The sequence below is a fragment of the Pholis gunnellus genome (genome assembly GCF_910591455.1).
Source record: "Pholis gunnellus genome assembly, chromosome: 18".
Lineage (NCBI taxonomy): Eukaryota > Metazoa > Chordata > Actinopteri > Perciformes > Pholidae > Pholis > Pholis gunnellus.
In genome coordinates, this window is record NC_136545.1 from 6,118,545 (window position 1) to 6,139,018 (window position 20,474).

The 20,474-nt window shown below is 43.8% G+C and overlaps 1 protein-coding gene across 1 annotated transcript in view; it reads left to right on the forward strand.

Moving 5' to 3' along the window:
• The first annotated feature begins 910 nt into the window (after window positions 1-910).
• The window catches only part of arrdc1b (arrestin domain containing 1b), a 33,520-nt gene continuing 13,956 nt past the window's right edge, over window positions 911-20,474 (forward strand). The window contains exons 1-2 of the mRNA XM_079178573.1: window positions 911-1,041; window positions 18,235-18,345. Of these exons, the coding sequence (XP_079034699.1) occupies window positions 924-1,041; window positions 18,235-18,345 (229 nt within the window). The 5' untranslated portion in view covers window positions 911-923. The remainder of the gene's footprint in view (window positions 1,042-18,234; window positions 18,346-20,474) is intronic.

The window sequence follows — 20,474 nt, forward strand, 5'->3', positions numbered from 1 at the left end:
GGCATATAGTAGAGCGGTGTGTGCAGCAGGTTAATCCAGCCGTGGGTACGATACTCATGTGGACTCATGAGGGCTGGAAATGCGTCTGTAATGACAGGTCTGTGGGGAATGTACCTAATGGACAACATGTCTTAGAAAGTGTGAAGTAACATTTTGGAACGTGCTGTGCAGAGAATGCACCTGCAGCACATTAGATATTACAACTTTATAACCAATATTCAAGGATGAAATAAGCTAAGGATATCCATCACCAAGTCAAATTCCTTGTATGTGTAACCTAGTTAGCAATACACGGTTCTGATTCTGATCATCTTTGGGTTCTTCTATGATTCTAGTTCCCCCCAAAAAAATGAAATACTGTTGTTTTTTTAAAGTCAATGCACCTCTTTAGCCTCACCAACATTGTTTCTGGAGTTCTTTCTCGCTTTTTCATGCTCTTTATAAAAAATAGGATAAATTAAAGAGGTCACACAAAACACTAAATCACAAGCCCGCACAATTAAATTCATTCAGGATATTGATACTTGTCTTTCTTTATTTCTTACTTTCTTACTTTTGATTTTATTCATGATTTAATTTGAGGTCTGCAATTAAATGTTACAAAATAAGATCCTGTCCGTTTAGATTCATGAGAATTTTACCCAAAGTGATCCTGCAACTGAATTACATAAGACTTTCAGTCCATAAACCACAGCGCATCAGTTATCATCCCTCCCATCACTTTCAAAGGGCCGTCAACGTGACGTCACTGGTCTCTGGTGTGTGTGTGTGTGTGTGTGTGTGTGTGTGTGTGTGTGTGTATGTGTGTGTGTGTGTGTGTGTGGGGGGGGGGGGGGACTCGCGGCAGCAGGTGAGAGCGCAGCATCGCCTCCTCGCTGCTTTCAGAGACGCAGAGCGGCGGAGTAGCGGAGCGGAGCGGAGTCATGGGAAAGCTTCAAGAATTTGATATCACTTTTGCCAACAACAAGGTGGTTTACGGTCCGGGAGAGTCCATCGGCGGAACGGTGAAAATACGAACCGGCCACTCGCTGCAGTACAAAGGTAAGCTTTCCTTCAACATTTTATTCACACAGAAGGGGGAAAAAATGTTGCCAGCGTGTCTTTCATCCGCCGTCTGGCTCAGTGAAGCGCGCGGCTAAAAGCTCGATGTAAATAAACTTTTCTTCCGCGAGGCTGGACACGAGGAAGCATAGAGGGGCTAAATACCAGCGGTTGCTTGTCAATGTCTCGTTTTTGTGACCGTGAACGTGTAAGAAGAACAAACTGTTGCGGACATGACGGATTTAGGTGGTGCTGAGCTGGGGAGTGGACGGTGCGTTATTTTTCCACCCGCCACCACATGCCACGAGCAGCCGCCGTGGACTCTGTTGTTGTGCCGTAACAGCTAGCTGGAGCTGCTCGGGAGTGCAAACCTCACATCCTGCTTGATAAAACATGTTACTTCCATTGTTTCGTTTTTGACCAACCCTTGAAATAGTTGGGGATGTTGTTCAGAACCTTTCTTTTTTATAAAGTGTCAGACACTTGTTCTGCTTTGTTAAAACGTCTTTCTTCTCATGTTTTACGGTGTGAAGGGACCTTCAAAACTTATATTTGCCAACTTCTCAGACCAACTTGTGGGAGTAGCTGAGAATAAGGGGTCAAGTAGGTGAGAAAGGTGGAGGAACAGCTTTTGGAGTTGCCATGGAGGTAGGCTACACAAAGAATCCATTGTGTGTCAGCGATCCCTGTGGGGATTATTGTCTGATAATAAAGGCTGCTATCTACTTTAAGTAAAGACTCTTTTTCAAAGGGAGTCTGGCACAGAGGTATGCTAATTGACAAGGGCAGTAAATAAAGAGGGCTCCTGGGGTGCAATGAAGACTGCAACACATGTGACTGTGGAACAACATTTAATTTCATTAAGTTTGGTGTATAGAATAGGAGAACAAAATAAATTCACGTAGCAAAAAAACTGTTCTCTGTACTAAAAAGACATTCAATGGGTTAAGCTTTTGTTGATTCAAGAAATTAAAAACACAATTTGACCTAAATTCTAAATTTTTAACGAAATATCTTGGACAAATTGAGATTTTTTTGTGCGGCTATTCGGCAGCCATGTCCACCTGTGTGTGGGCTGGTCAGGCACAGTGAGATTAATTTGCCATCATGCACAGGCCGACCTGAGGCAGAGGGCTTACAGCAGAGGTCAGAGCTCCCGCTGAGCCGTGTTACACTGTGAGGTCACACTGTGAGGTCACACTGTGAGGTCACACTGCGAGACACCACCTGACACCAGGCGTCGTTCCCGAGTTAAACGCTGCAGAGGTGGCTGCTGTGCCGGACGTGGGCCGTCTCCGTCCTTGGAGCGTTCAGACGGCAAGGAGAGCTTCTCCTCCGAGTCAAGTGGACAGCTCAATACAAGTCTTGGCTGACTTCGCACCAGCCACAAGGACACGCATAGTGTCTGTTGCATTCACTGGTGGTCGGTCCTCCCAGTTTCATTTCTCTGTAATTCTGATTTAACACCACCACGCCTGCAGCACGGTGTGAACAACCACAGTGCGCTTTCAGTGCTCTGCGCTCTGACAGATGTTTAGATACAAATACTGATACTGAATCCATCACTTCGAAGATAAAGTCAAATTAACTATAGAAAACCCCAACATCAAAACGCAATTTAAGAGAAGTTATAGGTTCTGTATTACATTTTTAGAGCAGTAATATGGCAGCAAACAACTATTTGTCACTCTCTCTTGGTCTGTGGGAGAGCTTCTCTGTGCTTTGTTCACATAATCGAGCTTGTTAGTGCATGTGAGTGTGTTCGGTACCATTTCCTGCCTAAATATCTCGATACTGAAACCAAAACCCTAAAAAACAGGAAATGGAATGGACTAATGCGACACATCATGGAATTCTTTTTTAATGAATTAAAAATGATAAAACGTAAAAAAATATGTACATGGTATGCAGTAATCTGATCCCCCCCTATACTTAAGTTGTTTTTTTTTATAGTTGACTTTAAATTCAACACTGTGATCTCTGTCAGCACTGTTAGCTGCGAGTTTTCTCTTCGTCTTTCTCAGTCAACAAAAACAAAACAGTTTGCTCCACCTTCATGCCGCTCCGTGTGGACCACAGTGCAGCATGGGAGGGGAGTCTGTTTAAATGTTTCTGTTACAGCATAAACTATTGCTCGTCTTGTGATGTACAAGGCGGTGTTGTTTTTGCCCTCCACTCACTCTTCTGGGCGAAGGTACTCCCAACTCAGGGGGCTGCATCAGGAGCTTTCAGTCTGCCCGTTAATGTACCATAAATGCCGAGGCTGCATTATGTGTTCAGTGACATCACCCCTCTCAGCCGCGAGCGCCGATGATTCCATCAGTCAGACGGCTTGAATCATGCTGAAGCAGGGAAATGTGTGAGTGTCTGCTTTGTGCGAGAGTGAGAATTTCCTGTTTTTGTGTCTCGAGGAGAGAACCCAGAGAAGTTGCTGGTTTGTTGATGTAAATCCGGTTCCGCATCGAATCCATTTTTGTTGCATTTAGTTGACGACCGACGTCTCATTAAGTCAGATGATGGATCTATCCATGCAAACGTCAATTAACCTTTTGAAGGGTGATTATCCATCCTGATCCTTTAATCAAGCAGAGTAGTGAATTCTCCTGGTTTGTTTGTTTGCTTTGTTATGGTGATTTTTGCCCTACGGTTCCTCATTAAATGAGAATATATTCTGTTCTTCTTATTAAGTATTTCATTCACACAGGAGCTTACGAAAACCACCATGTGGTTATTTCATACAAGCTATTTATTTATTAAATTATCAGAAAACATGCTATGCTGTGATATATATATCTTATTGAAATATGAAATGACCTATATTGTGAATGGGCCATATGGCCCGGCCCCACCTTCCCATTTCACTTCCATTCAGAGGTCTAGAGTCCCGGACAGTCGGATTTAAAAGCGTCTATTTCCTGCCAATATTTTACCAAAGAATAGAGAGCAGCACTTTTGAGGGCAGGACCGCCTGCAAGGTATCAAAGTGGTCTGTAAAGTTTAGCCTTTACATCCTTTGAGTGTGTGTTTGTGTCTGGGCTGATGAGACACACACAGTCTACGTGACATAGATGGTGGCACCATATGAGCTGTATGGATCCGGGGCTTTTTTGGTGTTTTTATTTACATAGCATTGCGAGTCAGGTGTGTACAGTTACCAAGTCGTATGATGCATTAAAATACAGAGGGATGGTAAACGGATACAAGTTCTCCGAGACGCTGAACGTCGTGGAGGCCAAACTCGCCGCCTCACTGTATTATTGATGATGGAGACCATTAGAAAGCATTTCTATCGATTAGCTTCCTCACAAAGACGGTCGTTAAAGCCGAGTCAGGGCCGCATGAATGAAAGTGCGTGAATGACATGATTCTGCAGCACGTGATTTACCATCCATGTAAATACTTTGTCTATTGGAGGGATTGCTGAAATTAGATGTGGGACACACATCCATGGTCCCCAGATGGTGAAGCCTACTGACTTTGGTGATCCCCAGATTTTAGCCTCTAGCGCCAGCGCAAGGTCGACATTTGTGGTGTTGAGTGAAATGTCTCGACAACTATTGGACTTCCTGCAATTTGCTCTGCACATTCTTGTCCCCCCCTCAGGATGAATTGCAAGAACAAATGTTCATCACAATATCAGTCCTGTTTTAGAACTTAAAGATGTCCTCCACCAGCTAGATTTCCTGCAGTTGATTTTGGGGGGTATTGACAGACGGCAGCAGGGGATCCCTCCGTGTTAATGGTGAGTTATAGATCTGAGGTTGTGGGCGTAGCCGGCCTGTCTGTTCGGTTTAGTCTCCTCTTGTGTCTTGGCCGGCCTCTCTGCACTTAGCAGCATGTATAGTCAACTGATACACGAGATGCTGCCGCTTTGACTCAGTGTCTCAGCTTGTGCGGATATTTTATCTTATGTGGGACGTACCTGTACAGTAGTTCCGGTATACCGTCCAGCACTACTGTACCGTGTACTTCAGGCTCCAACACTCAAAAGACTGAAATGTACGCTTTGGAGTAGCGAATTTCACAGGAAATGAATCACCTCAAGCGAAAGTCCACTTGATCTGACTTCCTGCCCGCGTCTGATAGTCTCATTTGTCTTTTTTTATCTCCGCTGTGCAGAGTTAGAAACGGCGTCGGGTGTAAATGAGACCTTCAAGGTGTGTAGTTCTTTTGTATCTCAGATGACAGTAGTGGAGCCTCGCTAAGCTTTCAGCAAAGCAGAAACGCAAACATTCACTGTAACCCAATCATCATCTGTGGTGATACAAACCACCGGCTTTATGTAAACAAGAGTAGACGTCCCTGTCGGGTTGACACGAAACTGGCCACAGGCATGCGTACACACACACACACACACACAGACACACACATTTACACTTGTGGTTTGTGAATCACATGGTAAGAGTCACGTTTTTTCAAGGTGATACTTTGGTACATAGTCAGAGAATCACGTACCCATCCTGTTACTCCTTGTTTCAGTCAAAATGTCACTCGAATTAACAACTTTCGGTATTCTTCCATGGCTGTGGGTTAAACCGCATTGTTTGTTCCATCCCGGGCAAGTCAGCACCTGTTCACACAGCAGCAATCAGTTCAACAAAGAATCTATTAAGGACAGCAACGGGGTGTTTGATCAACAAGGGTGTCGGTAATCTCAGCCTCCGTTACTTTGGGTTTTTGACCATTATTGTTTTTCATATGGCTCTAGCAGGGTTCTAAATTCTAAATCACTTCCGTAACTATCTAATGGGACACTTCAGGAAAACCAAACCGGATTTAGGAAAGACAGCATTTACTGTTATTACAGTGGTGTCATTGAATACTAAAAAAACACCTAATCCTTTGTGCAACTTGCAGAACCTGTATCTATGGGGGTCGATAACGTCATCGTCCTCTCACTGTGACTGCTGTTGCTACAGAATGTTAGTGTAGGAAGTGACAGTTGGGTTGGCGCAGCAAGATACATTTATTCTTAGTTATCAAGCAGTTTGAACTTGTTTATTGGCCTCTAACACTGTGCAGGCAGGAGCCTGCACGTGTGTTCAGTGCACGCTCGAGCAGGATTAGATCGAAGCAGACAGACAATAAGAAACAAAAATGAAGGTGTTCACAGACTGGATTAATGCCGCTTTAGGAGTTCGTTTTGGCTCCCTTAAGGAAAAACACACAAAGAATACTGAAAGTGACATGAAATGAATCAATGAATCCAGTGTGTGAGTATCTCTTTGATCTGGCTCATGAGGACGTCCCTGCAGGTTGGGTCTTCTGTGTGACCGTCTAGACTCCGAGGCCTGAGTGTATCGTGACATCACTGCCCCGAGGGCGACTAATGGAGACGTGTCTGCACTGAGACATCCTGAGGACACACCAGCCTTTAAGTAGATTCAAGTTAATGGGATGAATAATGTGTCAGAAATCTATTTTCCTACCACTACCTCTACTACTACTACTACTACTACTACTACGACAACTACTACCACTACTAGCACTATGTGCTGCTACTACTGTGGCTACTGGACTACTGTTAGTACTACTACTTCTACCACTACTACAACACTACTGGTGCAACCCCTACTACAAGTGCAACTATTTCTGCTACTAGAAGTACTAATATTACTACGAGTAGTACTACTACTACTCCCACTGCAACTACTACTGCTACTTCAACTGCTACTAATGCTGGTAGTACTGGTGGTTGTGCCACTAATGATAACACTATAGTAATGAGAATAGTACATTTTATAATTTGGTAATTCAATTCAATAGGTACATTGAAAACAAAAGAGGCAAAGCATGAAGTCTGTTTGTGTTTTTGTTTTAAGTTTGGTTTGAAGGCCTTCCCTTTTGGCATACTTTATTGTGTTTTGTGATTAATACTTCTTAATCCGATTCTTTAGGGTAATTGTTTTCCGCCTTGTGTTTTTTTAATGTCCTTTGAGACCTGCTAACTACGTATAACGGTTCATAAATAATCTTGAACTGGAGGGTTTTTATTCCCTCTCGACGTTGGTGTCTTTTGTCCAGAGCGTGACATATGATGACTCAGCGTGATCAACGGTGACTCCATTCTCTCTGCTTCCCTTCTGTGTGGGCGGGTGGCATCGATCCCTATGTACAGTACTTCATCAGTGGGAGCACTATGCTCATAGAAGTGGTGCTATCAGCTGGAAGTCTTGGCACCAGCTGCTCCCTCATGGACTTATAGTCCTGTTAATAATAACCATCCTTTGACCCCCATAACCAACCGAGCCTAACCCCACGGCTGGTTATTTAGGTCTATCATAAGAGGATTCTGTCTCACACCCCCAACCCGTCCCCGCAGATCACTCCCCCTCTTCCTCTTCCTCTCTCTCTAAAAGCTGTCGCACTTCCTCTGCTTTGTAAAACGAGTTTGCAGAGAGGATGTCAGTCTTTGTGTGGAAGTGGAACAAAACGATGATTAGCACTACCAAAGAAACTAAAGATAGAAGTGTTCTACATCAACTGGGAGACAAGAAGTTGGTTCTGCGGTTGTGCTGGTGTGTTGTGTGAAATGTTACGCGATGTGGTCGTGCAGGCCCACATGCCGAGCGAATAATCTCAATCCAACCGTAGCTTAAAGATGCATCGATCAGTATTTAATACAATTACTCGTCACTCGCTGGCAGATGAACCCTGAAGCCTGTAGCCTCTTTTTTCTCTCATAGTTTTTGGGTTTTAAGATACAGTTATTGTAATTTATCTCTTAGTAACAGCTTCGTCATCTGTTTTTAGCACACAGTCTCCCATGAACACACTGTACACTACCTGCTCAGCACCAAACAGCCGACATATAGCCGCTAAAGAGCCAGATGTGTTTTATGCCAGTTGTGGATTATTCTGACCCAAGAGGCCAAAAAATATATTATTGCAACATTTAGAGGTAATCTTAAAGACAGCAGAGAAGCAGTATGTGGTGTTTACTGAGAGGGCTGGGAAGTTTTGGTCGATGTGAAGTGAGACACCACATTGAATAACTCACTGCAGGACACACAGATTAAGTATTTTAAAGCCCACATTTAGAGGTGAACCTGTGTGTGTGTGTGTGTGTGTGTGTGTGTGTGTGTATTTGGTTCAGCTTTTGAGGAGCCATGAGAGGTTTCAATCATCGTTTTTATCTTCCTCCCGCATGCTGCTAATCCTCCATCGACCTCTCCCTCCTCACCTACATTTTCCCTCGTCTTTTGTCACAGCTGAGAATGATTCCACTGTGGGACACATGCTTGTGTTTGTCCCGTTCACAGAGCTGTGGGGTCGGAAGAAAGTTGGTGATGATTGGAAAGTTGTCTGGATGGTTCACAGGGCAAAGGGATGAGCGTCAACAGAACAGCCCCTTCATCTGAACTAAGTCAAGGTGCCCTTGAGCAAGGCACATAACCTCCACTTGCTTCAGTGTCCAGCTGTTGTGTGGCCAACAACCTCCCACATACATACAGTACATATACTGTATGTATCTATATATATTATGATTGTCATGTTCAATTCAAGACATTAGTTAGTTCCACAAACTTTCTGCTTTCTTTTGTTTCTGCTTCCATTTTTGTCTTCAGTTGTGGGACATATTGTGTGTGTGTGTGTGTGTGTGGAAGGCTGGAGGTAGCAGTAGATAATACTTTGAATATGTTTGTCTTTTCTTTCTTGTCAGTTTTTTTAGCACTTCAGGTTTGTCGCACTAACGTCAGGTCTCATGCAGCTTTATTTTGTTCTTCTTAACCATCCAAATCTGCTCTTATCCAGCTGTGCTGAATGATAAAACCCACTTGATCATAAATTTGCAGGTGTGTGGCCGATTGTTATTAGAGTAGATAACTTTGCACGGCAGCTGGATGCTCAGGATTACATATCACACAAAAATCCATCTCATGAGGCTTCAAATAATGCGTTTGCAATCGGTGTCCTGTGAGGAGCTACAGGCTGCTTGGTGTGTGAGGGGCGAACGTTTTACTATGACGGCTCCTGAAGAAGTTAGGGTGGCTGCTGCCATAGTAACAAAATGAGAACAAATCTTGGATCAGAACAAAAATAAGAGGAAGTTTGCTTCACAACGTCTCCTGAGGCCCATAGTATTCTAAAAGCCCCAAACCATCGGCAGCTGTTGTTGAACCTATTACGCCTATAAACAGGCGGTCCACCAGGACACATGGAAATCTCTGTGTCAGCCTTCTCTAATCTTTAGCTCCTGATAATGGTTAATGTGTTCCTAAATGCCACTAATAGCACAACTAGCAGTTCGAACACACCCACATCATAAAATCAGCTGGGACTAGTGACGGTTACATCCAGGAGGTCTGAAGGTCGCTGTTGGGCGTCCGCTGATACTAAATGACTCATCGCACTTTCAAAGCTGATGACTGCAGCTTGCACCAGAGTAAAGATCTCTTTTATGTAGCTGCATATATAACACAGTGAAGATCAGTGTTAGCAATGCACGGTTTTCATCCTGATCTCAACATCTTGATCTTAAATTGATGTTTTTAGAGATGCACAGGGATTCAGGACGGGTCCTGAAACAAGCTGCATTGTATCTGATACCAGCACAGTGAGATCAGGTCAACTAAGGACATCGCTGATTACCACAAGGGAGAATCCACTGCTTAAATGTAGGGCTCTGCCGACATAGATACCATCAAAAGTGATCTTAAGCTGGCGGAGAGGCAGAGTTCACACAGTGTTTTATTCTCAAGCAAAATCTCACACAACTGCCAAGACAATGAAAAAGAAGAAATATCCAGAGAATAAAATGATTCATTCCCTTTCTGCTCCATGTGGGATAATGAGAAGTGGGTCATAATGTAGCTGCTAAACATGTTGTTGTCCTGAAACACTGAATGCAGAGAGAATACAGTGTGTGTGTGTGTGTGTGTGTGTGTGAGTCTCCTCCAATCACGACGTCCGTCTGGATTTGAGGCCAACGCGGTGAAATGTGGAAACTTGGTGGCGAGATGGGTAACGTGAGAGCGAGTGTGCAGAGTGCAGATTACACGTCTGCTGGTTGTTTCTGTGATGTAACTTCTGCACGGATAAGCCTCTTTCACATGCATGCAAACATACCCGGGGATTTGTGTGTATGTGTGTGTGTGTGTGTGTGTGTGTGCTGGACATGCAGATGTGCATGCATCCTAAACTCAAACACACGCAAGCACAAACATTAAACGGACTGAAGTGTGCAAAGTGTTGTGATGAAGGTGGAGGAGAGTGCTGGTTGAGACCTGGTGACTCTGAAGGCCAAAGCAGATGATTCATATCATCAAACTCTGTGGAACAATCTGCATTCCTTTCCTCCACTCATTTATTGAGATCGCTCCGTTAATTTGTCACCAGTCTGCACGTTGTCAAGCTTACAGGTGTGTGATACAGCAAAGGATGTTGGGTAGCCAAGTAAGCAGAGTTTACGACACATGGTCTGACCAGGGAAGCTGAGGTACATTACAGACAGTCTTTTGATTCATTGTTGATCGGCTGACGAGCTCCTCGTTCACATACGTTCCTGAGAGGAACTGATGTAAGGGGGTTTGCATTGTGTAGTTGCCAGGTCCAACCCAAGCATTATGACTGCTATAATTTATACAGACTTCATTCAGACTGCAATAGTTATATAACATGTAATAATATTAGGGATAGGAAAATGTATATAATGTTACTGGAGAGGATAGCAGTTGGGTAGTCAATTTCCTGAATAGTCGGAAACAGACACTTTACTTATTTCTTTCATTGTTTCAATGTGTATTTTATTTCACTATAAATAACCAGCACAATGCACTCAGTTGTCTTTCTGGCTTTTGTGATAAAAATAATCTGATAGTGACCCATGAATTACCAAATATTTCAAAACGTGAATGTTAATTTTGGACCTATTTAGAGAATGTTTGTGATTGTTTACGACACGGTTAGTGTATATGCCCTTTACAGGACTGTACCCGAATATTCAACCTCTGGGTGATACGTTTGTTGGGTATTCGGTTTTCCATTTTGGGATTCGGATATTCGCTTTTGTTTTTTCACAGACCTGTTGTCAGTTGTGTTGTGTCTTCTCTCAACCCTGCCACACTCATTCTGTACGTCTCGTCTTCAACCTCCGTTCAAACGCATCACAGTGGCACAACAGTGAGTTACAAAGAACAACAAACTCTGTCAAATCATGCAAAAGGCCGTCTCCAACTGTCTAATAGACCTGATTGGCCTCCTCTTCACGCTTCTTCAATCGTCATGCACAAATGCACTAAAGGAACGTTCAGACTCTTGAGTGTAGTTCCTGAATTTGTGCTTCTCAGTTGACGGTTGAAAAGCTGCGATCGAGGGCATGAAGCCATGCATTCATATCTCTCTTTCGCTCACTGAAGCCTTTCAGCCTGCCGCTGATCACACAGAGAGGTAACTCAGCACATGTCTGAACGAAACAGCCCAGGCTCTATTCTGCTGCGGGGGATTCCCTTACAGCCAGGAGTAATAGATCATGAGATCAGGTGGCTGCGTTTGATACGTCTCACTGAGGAGCATTAGAAAGGGAGATGTTGGAAAAGAGAGAGGGACTAATTGTTCGCAGCGCCTAAAGATTTAATGAAGGTAGTGAAGGTAGCGTCGGATTACTCGGCTGTCAAAGTGAAGGCTTTGAGCTCTGGGGTTTGTGGAAAAGATATTCTAGAATTTTCTTCTTGACAAAAGGCTTTAGAAACATTCAGGGAACAGAGGGTCAGTGGTTCCTTGTGCGTTTTTGTTCCCTGTCCTTCACGGCTTTCTCAAAACTCTACCAGAAAACATCCTCTCTGTTTGAGTTCTGACCTCGCTGAATGTGACGTGTCATTCATCGTCGTGCCGTATCATTCTGTTGGACTCTCTCTTAAGAATAAAGCAAGCACAGGACGGTCTGTCCTTCAACGCTACACAAGCAGCGTCTGACATACACATGCACATGTTTTGTAACCTTAATACAAACATATAAATGCCTTCTTTACTGAGAGGTACTGTGTGTTTAGGAGCAGCCCGTTTTCATATGTGGACCCCTCACTTATAACCAAACCCGTCAGGCTAATTAATCTGAGGTTTTCTACTTTCTACAGGAGCTTCTTTTAGACCGATCCAGTCTTATCACACAGACACCTCTTTGGGAGTTTCCGTGGCCCATTATGCTGGAATGTCTACGTGACGTCCGAGGAGCCTTTTGGTGTTATGTGAGGAATGCCGATCAATTCAAGTTATTCAGGCTAAAATCCTACTGGTCGGGGTTCTTCTCTGGTGTGTTGTGTCTGAGAGGTTTAGGGGGGTTTCCTCATTCGGCTTTGTTCCCTGTAAAGTTCAGACCTTAAACAAACTGTGCCATTAGCTGAAGCTGGACTCGGCGTAATCAGTGTAAATAAGGAACTGACGTTATCTGCCCAGCTTCCCTGCATGCTTCCCCCCCCCAAGCTGACTCATTTTCCCATGTCCTGATGCAACAAGCAGCAAGCTCTGACTTAATCCCACAGACACAGTTCGGCCCTTTTTCTCTGGGAAAAGTTCAACAGTTGTTGCAGAAGCCATTTTTCTCACTTATTGTTTCGCGTTGTTAGTTATGCGTGCCAGAGTGCAAACATGATTCCTGTTAAAGAAACTTCATCATGCGTGTAGCTGCTCTTTGTTTGGAAAATCCGACGACAGAGCAAACAACAGGATTGCGTAACTGGCACATACTTTCAGGAAAGAATGCCCTGAAGCACAAAATTCCAGCACAGGGAGCGGTGGTAGAGAATGTGGCACAAATGACTTCCCCAGCGAGAAATATATATATATATATATATATATATATATATATATATATATATATATATATATATTAAGATATTCTTATAGGCATAGGGAGGATGCCAAGTTAAACCACCGTACTAGACTGTATGGCAACCGCATTTGCTAACAGTTAAGCCAGTTCTCGCTGGTGAATCTGACCTAAACATGGGTTAAACTGAAAACAAACTCGTTTTTTGAACAAATGTTTTTTTTTTTGCCAATGGTAATTGACCAATGTAGGATTAATCAAACCTAAATACTGTTTTTGGCTCCAACCAAAATGTATCAGAATCAGAATCAGCTTTATTGGCTATGTATGGAATTTGACTCCGGTTACACATTGCTTCCCATCGTACATACATACATAGAATATACAATAAACAAGAGAAACTAAGCATAAACATTTAACATTTAAGTACTATGTACAATATACATATATATCGAAGAATATATATGAGCATAAAGAACATAAAGAACAACAACAATGACAATGGACAATGGATTCGGGATATTAGTGCAGAAAGGTGATAATAGTGCAAGTAGTGCAAATGAAGATGCAATATGTCTGATGTATTGTTCATCGGAGTGATGGCCAGTGGAAAGAAGCTGTTCCTGTGTCTGGTGGTTTTGGCGTACAGAGCTCTGTAGCGCCTACCAGAGGGGAGGAGTTGGAACAGCTTGTGTCCAGGGTGTGATGGGTCTGCAGTGATCTTTGCAGCCCGTTTCCTGACTCTGGAGGTGTGACCTGACAATCACAGCAGACACAGTGTTGGGGGGCTCCTCCTGAAGTCCACTGTCATCTCCACCGTTTTGAGCCTTGTTTAGCTCCAGGCTGTTCTGACCACACCAGAGGACCGGCTGTTCAACCTCCCGTCTGTACACAGGCTCATCACCGTCCCTGATGACCGTTGTGTCGTCTGCGAACTTCAGAGGAGTTTAACAGACGGGTCCTCTGAGGTGCAGTCGTTTGTGCAGAGGGAGAAGAGCAGTGGGGAGAGCACACATCCCTGGGGATGACAAACAGGATACACTGTACATATTTACAACTGCACAAAACACATCATCTCACCTTCCCACATACTCACCACAACCACACCTGTGACTCCCACCCACATCCTCCATGACCCACCAATGCCCCGTTCTAACCAAAATCACAGAACCCTTTGATACAATGTAACACAGCGGTCATGTCTAGGCAGCCAGATCTTGAAACTCCACGGATTCTATCTTCTCTTCTGGATCCGTCTGCCCACGCGGTCTAGTTCCTAAAGTCTAATGAGTAGTAGCACCGGGATCATCTCCGCCTACGGCCACTCTCATTGAACCGTGGAGAGGAGGACCTGGACGGACTCCAGGTGGGTTGGAAACGAATCCCGGCAGCTGCTGAGTCAGAGCTGTGCTGCTGGCTTCCCTCTTACTACAGAGTGTCCGTCTCCCTCAGGCTGTGGTTCAGTCTGTGGAGAGCTGGCTGCTGGCAAGGATTCCTGTGCTGGCAGCAGCAAGGTGTGATCCATCGCTGCTGGTGTGTGGATGAGTCGGAGACTGTCCGCTTCACAAAACCAAACAGAATCTCATGAATTGAGTTTGCACTGCACTATTTCTGGACTACTCGAGCTGGGCATCGTAGATCGCATTTGTAGCATGAATCCGTTAGTGCTAGATTAATCTCCTGAATTTACAGCATGAAATTCTGTCAGACTTGTTATCTTGCACTTTTTCATCCACCTATTTTTATGCACATGGTCAATATACATCGCCCATATGTGTAAAAATATTTTTTTTTAAAAGAAGAAAGCACTTGTTATTGACAATGCGTTTCACGCTTGGCTGTCCGAGCTCGAAAAGAAAGAATTGTAATATATGACATCTGCTTTGGTGTCTTCTAGCGTAGATACACCGCCCATGTGTTGGTGCTGTTCACTATTACATTCCTCCACCCCACCAGAAAGCCCACTATGTAAGGAATAAATAAAACAGGTCAGCTAGCCTGATGGTCTAGGTGACATAGCCTACTAAATAACCTCACTATCCCTGCTTCGAGTCGTAATTTATTCCTTAAAAAGACATTTTATTCCAAATTCAAAAATACATATTTCGCTCTTACCTGTGGGGCTATTTATCAGTCCAGCGCTGTCACAAGCACGAGCCTCTCTTTGATGCATTATTCTCATTTCGTTCAACATTAGAGGTGGACGGACGTACATGTCAAACTAATGAAGAAATTCTCCATAAAGTCTCCATAAAAAACTGAGGGACAAAGGGAAAGTCTTCCATGTTCACACAGGAATAAGAACAGCAGTGATCTCTGCCAACATGAAAAACAGTTGAGGTTAAACTAGAACCGGGCAGAAGACTCAAGTCTAAGTTTCGGTTTTTGGACTTCTACTGAAACATGAGGACATATCGCTTCTATGTCTAGATGTGCGCCTCATCAGACACATCATTACTACTCCCGGTCCATCCGGCTCCACACGTCTGTGTGGAGGTCGGCCCATTATTCAGCCGCAGACAGCCGGTCTATCTGCCAAAGCAGCCCATCTCTTATGACACAACTATTCACTATTCAGCTGTGCTGCTGCTGCTGCTGCCGGGGATATTAACAGATTACCCCTGCACTGACCTTTCGTGGGCTGAGCTCTTCCCTTTTCCACAACAGACAGCTGTAAACAATAGCAGTAATGGCTCCCTTTCCCGTCGCATTTGTGTACTTTTACACCTCTCCTGTTGCCCCTGTGAAGTGTGAGGACTCCAGAAAGCTCACGGTGTGTGTTGATGTGGAGTATAAATGTGTCATTCTCCGTCATGAACGAGGCAGATGGCTGCAGGAGCAGATTGCAGGGTTTGGTTAATGACCAGATAAATGTGCGTTAGTCGGTTGAAGGGCAACGCTCTGTTTCGTGTTGTGTGAGCGGCAGATTTTGGTTCTTGTTTTTACCGGCAGAGGCTCCTCCCCCTTCCACCGAACTGTGCCAAGAGTCGTGCCGGTGTGGAGAGCCCAGCCATCTGCCACTTTGAGCGAGAGAGTGTGTGTGTGTGAGTGTGTGTGATGGTGTGTGTGTGTGTGTGTGTGTGTGTGTTCTGTGATGCCAGCACAGGATCCTGCGTTGATGTGCGATCCTCAAACACAGTAGTCTGAGGCATGAGCTTTTAATTAAGGGTTTTTGACTTCACATGTTCTTATCATACCAGGATTTTAGTGACCAAAGCATGTCTGTAGCATTCATTGCCATGCAAGTTTGGACGTATATCCACGTATATCCATGGTGACCAGAGGATAAAGACTTGATCCCCTGACTTTTCTTCTAGCGCCACCAGCAGGTCAAATTTCCATTTGTCCAATACTTTGCTCTATGTCCAAATACTTGCACAAGTAATCACGTTCCCATCAGCCTCAGCTGTGCCTTGTGTTTTGTTTTTAGTGCTAAGTAGAAAACACCTGCTAAACAAGAAAGGAAAGAATTTCAGACGTCACATTCAGGCCACTATATTGACGCTGTATTGTTCTGACATTTAGAAAAATACTTGGCCATATCTGTCTGACTGCTTATCAGAATACTGAGATCATACTGAGGCTGGGACTGTTTAATCCTCTGGCTTCTGTCACAGTTTCGTGCGTGTGTGTGTGTGTGTGTGTGTGTGTGTGTGTGTGTGTGTGTGTGTGTGTGTGTGTGTGTGTGTGTGTGCATTATCAGAGAGATTTCATTTCCTCACAGACAGATCAAAAAGACAAGAGGGATAGAGAGAGGAGGGGTGATATACAGAGAGAGAGAGAGCCGGGCTCTCTACTCTGAAGCAGGGTTGTGGGTCAACAAGGTACCTTCAGGGCTCACTCTGGGATTTCAGTCCCATGACGGTGATTCACTTCTTATCGGGGTAGATCGCCATGGTAACTTCCACTGCACACGTAACCTGTGCCAGATCGACTTGTGAAAAAGCACTGCCTACTCACTCCGCGGATCGTAAAATAACGTTACACAAATACTAAAAAGTTCAGCCAGGTAAGCCAGGCTAAAACAAATTTGCCAAATGCAAAAAGGACAGCTGGCAAAAAATCGCCGACTGTGTGAATGAATAAGCTTATTGTCTAATATCACATCCCCATCTAGAGCACAATAGATCTGACTATTAACGTGTGTGTTGTGCTGCTCGTATATATTCCTATATATTTTAGCCTTATTCTTTCAGCTGCAACACCAGCGTTGTTTACCAAGTTGCTGGTGTTATTATTTTAATGATGAATAACAATTCAATAAATGTATATCTATGTATTTATTTTTACAACGTTAAGAAAGCAGCGATCAAGTCGAGCCTGACGCCGCCTCACACGTAAAAGAATGACCCCGGTCTCTTCCACACAGTGAGGCATACAGCTTATCAATTAAACCCTGGAATCAGATCGGTACTCGGTATCGGCCGATACCCAAAAGCCCAGGTATCGGTATCGGGACTGAAAAAGTCAGATTGGTGCATACCTAATTAGCTTAGAGTTAGCCTCTTTGTTTGTAAAGTATGGCGCTCTGCTGCCAGTAGACTTGTCCATGTTTGCGTTCGGTCACATGTTGCAAACACTGCCTCCTCTTTATGTGAACGCGCTCACAGCCAGATAGAGAAACCCCTGGGTTGACTTACAGAGTTGATTGAGACACGCTTACTGTGATTGTGGTTGTTAGGGTTAGTTGAGCCAGATAACAAAAAGATGGTAGTAAAGGCTTACGCAGTGCTGCTAAAGCTGCTCTCAGAACACATCCATCCGTTCTCCTTGATCTTTGAATCGAGCGTTAAAAGACATCTCTGTGCGGCTATTTGCATTCGTTCACGCATCCATCTGTACTCTGAGTAATCTCGGTGTGACCTCTTAATCTTACCCGTTGCCTCATCACAAGCATCAGCGCCATCGTCAAACGCAATCATGACTCTGTGTTTGACGAGCAGTCAGTATTCATAGGATAGTAGGATCCATGACCTCTTTAGTTTCCCAACAGCTCCCTGATGAAGTTACTACTCCTCCTCCTCCTCCTCCATCTGTTGACAGAAACTCCATTCACAGCAGAACGCACATGACCAGCACCACAGGGCCCATCATGGTTAAGTGAGGCGTCCCTCCTTGCGACTCATTCTCATGCTCATCTACTTGTGCTGGTGGGGCCCAAACTGAGTGCGCTTACATGAGACAACCTTCCTCTTTCTGAAGAGAAATGAATGTGAATGATGATTGTCATGGAAGTTTCTAGGTCACATGCTCAAGAGTCGGAAATAACAAAGCTGTTAAGATCTTCACACTTCGACACAGGAAACAGCTTGACAGATGAATCAGAGTGACAGTTGTTAGCATGAAGCATTTTTGTTGGTCAGACAAAACAAGAGCGGAAAACATTGAGACAGTAGATTGACTCCTCTTCTCTCCTCTCTCCACAGCCATCAAGGTGAACTGTCAGGGCTCATGTGGCATCTCCAACAAAATGAACGACGCCTCGTGGACTCTGGAGGAGCAGTACTTCAACAGCACGTTGTCGGTGGCCGACAAAGGTGATGACAGTAAAAGCATGAAAGCTTTTATGAGATTTTTCTGCCGGTGGTCCTCATACAAACGCATCGGCGCATAAATGGTGAACATAATGTTCAGGCTTTAGGTTTTTTTATTCTATGATTTGAAGAATCACACCACGTTTTGCCTATTCCAGGCAACTGTTGCTTTTCATTCATATTTGTGCACACAAGAGACCTGATCTGATGTGCACTACAGTGAGTGGAAACCAATGGTTGCATGGTAAACATTAGCTGTCCTTTAACAGCAAAGCACATCACCATCAGCTTACGTCCTATATGTGAAACAAAGTGTTTCATCTCTGAGAGCCCTGACAGAAGTGTCCTCTCATAACGACACTGTATGACGTGACTGAAGCCTCCTGCGTTTCGCCTCATTTGGTTTATGGGACGTCTGCTGCAACAGGCTTAATCTCACAAAGGCAGCAGCAGGTTTTTAGCAGCCGCGCGTAGTGAGGAGTTAAAGCCTCAATCAGTCCGAGTAGCAGTCCCCTGTAGTCACGCTCCAGCCGGCCTGTCCGCACGCCGCCTCCCTGAGGTGAGACGTGGTCTGATCCGAAGGTCGGACATGCACCACAGAGGACGGGTTTCACTTTCCCGATCCCCGGTCTCCGGGTTCCATTTTGCCCTGAAGCACTGACGCCCAGAGCTCGCACGACCTTCTTGTTGTGAGGGTTGTCTTCCATCTTTTGTATCGGTTGCCGATACCGCCCGCAGCCAGAAGCTGAAATGTGCCATGCATGCATGAAATGTGTTGTACATGCAAATCGCACTGAGGGACTTAATGGCGGTCATTGGAGCGCGTAATCCATGCTGGTGGAAACACCAAGAAGCACGTCAGTGTTTAACACTCAGGACTGTGTGCTTCAACATGTGGTATACACCAGACCAGTCTATATATATATATATATATATATATGTATATATGTATACTATATATAATGTGTGTACATGCTTTACTGCTGGAAAGTGCATTTACTCAAGTACTTTACTTGTAAGTAGAATGTTTAGAAGTACTTGTACTTGTGTCTGTTTTATGCTACTTTATACTTCTACAATCCACGACATTTCAGATGGAACATTTATTACAGTTTTCAGTTTTAATAATTAAACAATATAAATGAATAATATGTTAATAAATGGGCTGAAAGTAACACATAGACTTAACACATCTTCACAGAGATTGTCTAATTTTCTTACAAACAAGGATGTATACCATCTCAAAAACGCTATAATTACTGTGATAGAAAAAGAATATAATACCTTTAAAATGTAAATAACTCTGCAAAGACATTTTGTTTTCAAATTTGTCTTTTTTTTTTGTTTTGGTTAATTCCACTGGTGTCAACATAGGTGCTGATATCTTGAAGGTAAATGCTCTGCCCCCATTTCAAGATAAGCTATCAGGGAATTGCACCTGTTGAAACACAAATACGGTTCTGAAGCTGAAACTGAAGATATTTTGCATTGTAGATACTACGTCTATATTACTAAAGTGTTGTAATATTTCTTATTCTGATATCAGATCACAACAGAAGTTGTCTCTCATTTCTCTTCCATCTTTCTTACTATGAACCTGTAGGTGATTCAAACGTGTCATTATTACAACAGCGTAAATAATTGTAACGTTTGATTCGAACATTAAAACAGGGAAGTGAAACTTAAGCTTTAGATAAGGCTTAGATTACTCAGACTGTGCAAACAAACAGGCACAGGAACAGTTGGCGTACTCCTGTATGAGCTGAGGTCTGAATGGTGCATGGATACAGGATACATTATCTGCAGGGTGCCAAACAGTCGGTATATACAAACAGCCAAGTCAGGATAAATATTGAAAATATTCGAAAGGACACGTGAGTAAAAAATAAACACAGCAGCAGGGCTGGATATCGAACCGCACTTGTTTTTCGTACAGACCTAAATGTGTTCAGGGTATTAAAAGCTGTCCAGTGAAAGCCGGCGGAGTCAGTCTGGTCAGATTTGTTGTCTTGTTATTGTCTTATTCTTTGATCAGAAGTTCCAGATTTAAACTGAAATATTTTGCCAGTATTTTCTTTTGGTGAAGCTCTTGAACAGCTGTTTGTTTTTAGACATCATTTTACAAAAGAATT